Source organism: Plecotus auritus (assembly GCF_963455305.1).
Source record: "Plecotus auritus genome assembly, chromosome: 1".
In the NCBI taxonomy this organism is placed as follows: Eukaryota; Metazoa; Chordata; class Mammalia; order Chiroptera; family Vespertilionidae; genus Plecotus; species Plecotus auritus.
The window spans coordinates 119,019,193-119,026,388 of NC_137770.1; the positions used below are offsets into that span (position 1 = coordinate 119,019,193).

General features: G+C 42.9%; 1 protein-coding gene across 1 annotated transcript; it reads left to right on the forward strand.

Annotated features, from left to right (window-relative positions):
- Window positions 1-4,568: 4,568 nt before the first annotated feature.
- Window positions 4,569-5,784, forward strand: LOC308253139 (aurora kinase A-like; the record flags this gene model as incomplete). Its single annotated transcript, XM_080678289.1, is given in 3 exon segments — window positions 4,569-4,937; window positions 4,941-5,744; window positions 5,746-5,784. Coding segments are annotated over 3 exon segments (1,212 nt in total).
- Window positions 5,785-7,196: the final 1,412 nt, after the last annotated feature.

Genomic DNA, 7,196 nt, shown 5'->3' on the forward strand with positions numbered 1-7,196 from the left:
AAGAACAAAGTTGCAGGAATCACAACACCAGTTATCAAGTTACACTACAAGGCCATGGTGCTTAAAACAGCCTGGTACTGGCACAAGAACAGGAATATAGATCAGTGGAACAGAACAGAGACCCCAGAAATCAACCCAAGTTGCTATGCTCAATTAGTATTTGACAAAGGAGGGGAGAACATACATTGGAGCAAAGACAGTCTCTTCAATAAATGGTGTTAGGAAAATTGGGCAGGTACATGCAAAATATGAAACTAGACCACCAACTTACACCATACACATGAATAAATTCAAAATGGATAAAAGGTTTAAATGTAAGATGTGAAACCATCCTATATAATAAAAGGCTAAATATGCAAATCTACCGAATGGTGAAACAACTGGTCTCTATGATGCGCACTCACCACCAGGGGGCAGACACTCAATGCAGGAGCTGCCCCCGGTAGTCAGTGAGCTCCCACAGCCAACCTCCCATGGCCGGCCAACCTCCCATGGCTGGCCAACCTCCCACGGTCACTCCCCCCAGCTGGCCAACCTCCTGTCATCCCTCCCCCCTGGCTAACCGGCCCCCCCCCCCCCCATTGGGCCCGATCCGGGGGAGAGCTGGCTGGATTGTCAACCCCCTGCAGTACCTCTTCCCAGTCAGCCAACTTCCCTCAGTCCCTCCTCCTGGCCAGCCAACCTCCCACGGTCCCTCCCTCCCTACTGGCTGCCTCAGTTCCAAAGGGGGGAGTGGCTGGCCAACCTCCCTCCCCACAGCAGGCCAACCTCCCGCAGTCTCTCCCCCTGGCTGTCTGGCTCCCCCGTTGGCCAACCTCCTGTGATCCCTCCCCTTGGCCAGCCAGCCCCCCCCCTCCCCCGATCAGCCCTGATCGCTGGATAGGCCAAGGGATCCCATCCATGCATGAATTTGTGCACCAGACCTCTAGTAAAAGTCCTATAAGAAACCATAGGCACCAAAATCTCAGACATCTCTCATAGCAAAATGTTTACTGGTACATCTCCTAGGACAATGGAAAGTAAGGAGAAAATAAAGAAATGGGACTACATGAAAATAAAAAGCTCTGCACAACAAAATAACAAGAGATCTCACTATGTGGGAGAAAATAGAACTGGTATGTCTGGTAAGGGGTTGATCTCAAAAATATATAGGGAATTCATACAATTTAGCAAAGGAAGTCAAACAATCCAATTAAAAAATGGGCAAAGGACCTAACTAGACACTTCTCCAAAGCAGACATACAGATGGCCACGAGACATATGAAAAAAATGCTCAAAGTCACTGATATTCAGAGAGATACAAATTAAAATGACAATGAGGTATTGCCTCACACCTGTCAGAATGGCTATCATCAACAAATCAACAAATGACAGGTGCTGGCAAGGATGTGGAGAAAAGGGAGCCCTGGTACACTGCTGGTAGTAATGCAGACTGGTGCAGCCATTATGGAAAACAGTATGGAGTTTCCTCAAAAAATTAAAAATGGGACTCCCATTTGACCCAGTGATTCCACTTCTAGGAATATATCCTAAGAAACCAGAAACACTCATCAGGAAGAATATATGCACCTCTATGTTCATAGCCGCGCAATTTACAATAGTTAGTATTTGAAAACATCATAAGTGCCCATCAGGAAATGAGTGTGTAAAAAGCTATGGTACATTTATACAATGGAATACTATGTGGCAATAAAAATGAAAAACTTTTACCATTTGTAGCAGTATGGTTACACCTGGAGAGTATTATGCTGAGCAAAATAAGCCAGTCAGAGAAAGATAAGTATCATATGATCTCACTCATATATGAAATCTAAGGAACCAAATAAACTGATGATCAAAAATAGACCCAGACCACCCACATACCCACCACACCATACCACCAAAAAAAAAAAAAAAAAAAAAAAAAGACCCAGAGACACAGAAGCATGAACAGACTGTTGAACCTCAAAGGGAAGGCAAGGGAGGATGGGTGGGAAGAGATCAACCAATGAACTTGTATATATATATGAATAACCTGTGGACACAGACAACAGGGTGGTGGGGGCCTGGTGGGAGGGGGGAAGGATGGGAGTGGACTGGAAGAGATTAATGGGGGGAAAAGGAGGACCTATGTAATACTTTCAACAATAAAGATTAAAAAAATAAAAGGGAAAAATAAAAATAACAAAAATTAAAAATAAAAAGCAGTGGACCTTGGGGGTTTGCTTGAAAAATTCTGACCCAGGCTCATCCTGATGTGGTCCAGGAAGGGGACAAATCTAGTCTAGGGTATGTTCTCCTATACCCAGAGAAACAGAGATGCTGCCTTGTCCATCTCATAATGCAGTTTTTCCATAGCATAGCTCTGGACTTGCAGCCTAGAAGAATTCCCACACCTGAACCTCTCGTTCATTGTTCTGTTCTCTGAGACCTTTCTTCCTGTCTTGCTGCTTGTTGGGGTACCTTCTGCCCTCACTCTCTAAGATCTACTTCTAAAGCTATATCCCCATGAAACATTTCAAACCTCTTCACATTAGTCTGGTGTTTTGTTTCTTTCTTCTTTCCTTTTGACCTCAGCCACACATTGTCCCTCATTTAACCTTTGTCTGACTTTAATCCATTTCTTATGTCCTGGCTAACTGAGCATAGCTTCTTCATTCTCACTTGAGTCACAGGTAAAAATGTAAGGACAAGAAAAATGTGAGGACAGACCTCACACTTGCCATCAGACACCTCCTTACAGACCAGATACAACTGCCTTCTTTTGTCCATTAAACAAAAACATTTAAAACATTTATAGAGCCCTTACTCTGCCCAGGCACTAAAGTTGCAACAGTGAACATAACTTTACCTCTTCTTTTTCTCCTCTCCATACTCTGGCCATATCAACATTCATAGTGCTCTCAAGCCTTCCATGATCCCTCCTGCCCCAGGGTCTTGATATATGTTCTTCTATATTCTTGGAACATTCATATTCTCCTTCTCTTCTAGTTTATGAATTCTGATCTTTCAGAGCTCAACTTAAACACCAATTCTTTAAGAATGGCTATTCTGGAACCATTACAAACACCACTATATTTTTCTCTTGCCCTTTGGGCTGACCATTTTCCCTGAAATTCTAATCTCAATTATAATCACAATGATTAATTATGTAGTCATTTGCTTAATATTTACCCCACCAGAGATGTAACCTCCCTGAGGGCAGGGCCAAAGCTGTTTTGCTCATTGCTCCACTTTTATTGCTTAGAACAGGACTTGATTTGCCCTGTCTCCCATATTAAATGTTGAGTGGTCCTTCTCTTCTAGCTCCAAAGAAATTGCCCAGGGTCAGTCACAAGCAGAGTCTGTGACCTGCACAAAAGTTCCTCTCAATAGGCTCAGAACCAACACATCCAGTGGCCAGCTTCAGACAATATTACAGTAGGATCCAATAAGCTTCACAAGCAGCATATCCAAAGGAATATCTTCATAGACACCAAACCCTTCCACTTCATGTGGTCCGCTCCTGCACAGCAGCTCACATGCTATGGTCAAGGTTGAGCCTCAGAGTCAGCCAGCCTGAGGGTCAAACCCACGCATGAATGGGCCAGTAGCAATCAACACTCAATTACAATAGTAGAGCTCACATACCTCACAGAAGAAACATTCCTGCAGCACCCAGCTCAGTTGATCAAAGAGACTGCACCCCACAGGACACTGACTACATAAGACCACTACTTGAAGACTGAAAGTCATAGCAGATTTATCTAATACATAAAAAACAAACATGAAGAGGCAGCCAAAATGGAGACAAAGAAACAGGCCCCAAATGAATGAACAGGAGAAATCTCCAGAAAAATGAGCTAAATTAAGTAAAGGTAAGCAATTTATAGATATAGAGTTCAAAGAAATGATTATAAAAATGCTCAAAAGCATGAAAAAGGACATCGAAACATAGAAACCATAAAAAAAGACCAGTCATAAATGAAGAGTACAATATCTGAAATGAAGAATATACTGGAAGAAATAAACAATACATTGGATGGAGCAGAGGATCAAATTAGAGATTTGGAAGACAAGATAAGAAAAAAACACCCAGCCAGAGCAGAAAAAAAAGAAAGAGAAAAAATGATAGTTTAAGGAGCCTCTGGGACAATGTCAAGCATACCAACATTTGCATTACTGGGGAGCCAGATGGAGAAGAGAAAGAGCAAGATATTGAAAACCTATTTGAAGAAGTAATGACAGAAAACTTCTCCTACCTGATGAAATAAATAGACATTCAAGTCCAGGAAGCACAGAGTCCCAAACAAGAGGAATCCAAGAAGGCACACACCAATGCATATCATAATTAAAATGTCAACGGTTAAAGACAAAGAGAGAATTTTAAAAGCAGCAAGAGAAAAGCAGTTAGTTACCTATAAGGGAGTTCTCATGAGACTAACAACTGATTTCTCAACAGAAACATTTCAGGCCAGAAGAAATTAGCATGAAATATTCAAAGTAACAAAAAGAAAGAACCGTATTTAAAATGACTCTTTGAGTCCTAACGGCTCGGCTCTCCGGAGGACTCAGCGGCCTCGGGTCAGAGGCCGGAGCCAGCAGGCATCATGGACAAATCTAAAGAAAATGGCATTTCAGGGCTGGTTAAGACTACAATTCCATCTGGTGATGGTCCAAAACGTGTTCTGGTGACTCAGCAATTTTCTTCTCAGTATCCGTTACCTGCAAATAGTGGCCAGGCTCAACGCATCTTGTGTCCTTCAAATTCCTCCCAGCAAGTTCCTTCAAAAGCACAAAAGCTTGTCTCCAGCCATAAACCTGTTCTGAATCTGAAACAGAAGCAATTGCAGGCAACCAGTGGTCCTTGCCCTGTGTCCAGACCACTGAATAATACGCAAAAGAGCGAGCAGCCCCAGCCACCAGCCCCTGGAAAGAATTCTGAAAAGGAAGTGGCTTCAAAACAGAAAAACAAAGAATAAAAAAAACGGCAATGGACTTTGGAAGATTTTGAAATTGGTCGCCCTCTGGGTAAAGGAAAGTTTGGAAATGTGTACCTGGCGAGGGAAAAACAGAGCAAGTTCATCCTGGCTCTGAAAGTCTTATTCAAAGTCCAGCTGGAGAAGGCAGGCATGGAGCATCAGATAAGAAAAGTAGAAATACAGCCCCACCTTAGGCATCCAAACATTCTCAGGCTGTATGGTTATTTCCATGATGCCACCAGAGTGTACCTCATTTTGGAATACGCACCTCTTGGAACTGTCTATAGAGAACTTCAGAAACTGTCCAGGTTTGATGAGCAGAGAACTGCTGCTTATATCACAGAATTGACAAATGCCTTATCATACTGCCACTCAAAGAGAGTTATTCATAGAGACATCAAGCCAGAGAATCTGCTCCTTGGATCAACTGGAGAGCTTAAGATTGCAGATTTTGGGTGGTCCGTACACGCTGCATCCTCCAGGAGAACCACCCTCTGTGGCACCCTGGACTACCTGCCCCTGGAGATGATTGAAGGCCAAATGCACGATGAGAAGGTGGATCTCTGGAGCCTTGGAGTTCTTTGCTATGAAATTTTAGTTGGGAAGCCTCTTTTTGAGGCAAGCACATACCAAGAGACCTACAAAAGGATATCTCGGGTTGAATTCACATTCCCTGACTTTGTACCACAGGGGGCCAGGGACCTGATTTCAAGACCATTGATGCATAACCCCAACCAAAGTCTGACCCTGAAAGAAGTACTGGAACACCCCTGGATCACAGCAAATTCCTCAAAACCACCAAGTAGCCAAAAAATCCAAAGAATCAACTAGCAAGCAATCTTAAGAGTCTTGCAGGGGGAGAGCCTCTGAGCCAGGGCTGCTGTGTCATTGGTCAGAAACACACTCCTGACATAATCTACTATTGACTGCCTGCTCGCAATCCGCAGTGCTAGGGAAAAGTATAGAAAGTTCCACTTCAATAAACATGACACTGAAGTGCCAGTAGCCATGAGAATCGTGATCGCTTCACTGGTTTTATCCTCTGGAGGCAAGGTGCAAGTGCAGCCGCCCTGCAGCCCGTGTGGACTAAGGGTTCTTGTGGAAGGTGACCTCCGAGTTGGTTGTGGGCAGTTGGCCCCTTTGTCCCGACCCTATCAGTTCAGGAACCGTGCAATAACCTCCCAGGTACCTGAGTGGGTGTGTAACCTACTGGGTGGCCACACCTGATAAAGTTGTCAGAATGAATATGTGATTCTTTTAAATGTTAAATAAAGAGATGTGTCATAGCCGTGGGCAAACTACAGCCCGCGGGCCGGATCCAGCCCGTTCAGCTGTTCTATCCGGCCCGCGGAGCCAAAAGAGTGGAGGGTTCTCTTGCTCTCCCCTCAGCTCCTTTACTTTGAATTTATATTAGTTCACACAAACACTCCATCCATGCTTTTGTTCCGGCCCTCTGGTCCAGTTTAAGAACCCATTGTGGCCCTCGAGTCAAAAAGTTTGCCCACAGACTCTGTCCCTTCTGGATGCTGTCTCCCCTGTTGGGCCTGTTACTTAGTCCCCCTCAACCACTCATCCTGCCTGAGACTGAAACAGGACCACAGGCTCTTCCTCCATCGTGGGACTTGTTTGGAACACAGTGGAGAAGCGTCTCAGCCAGTTCTAAATATTAAGTGCTTTTAAAAAATGTAAAAAAAAGAAAAAAAAAAAAAGAAAAAAGAAAAGAAAAGAAAAGAAAGAACCTACAACCAAGACTACTTTTCCCAGCAAGGATATAATTTAAAATTAGAGAAATAAAGAGTTCCTAGACAAAAATAAAATAAAATAAATAAAATAAAATATCTAAAGGGCTAAGGGAATTTGTTAACACCGAACAAGTATTACAAGAAATTTTAAAAGGCCTGCTTTAAGATGAAGAAGGAGGAGGAGGAGGAAGAGGGAAAGGAGAAAGAGGAGGAGAAACAGAAGAACATAATTAAAAGAATTAAATGGCAATAAACATGTACCTATCAATAATCTCTTTAAATGTAAATGGTTTAAATGCTACAATCAAAAGACATAAAGCAGCTGAATGGATAAGAAAACAAGACCCATATATATGTGGTCCAGAAGAGACCCACAGATACACAGAGACTTTTAAAAAGTGGATGGAAAAAGATATAGCATGCAAATGAAAAGAAAAAATAAAGCTGGGGTAGCAATATTTAATATCTCACAAAATAGACTTTAAAACAAAGGCTACAGTAAGGACAAATCAGG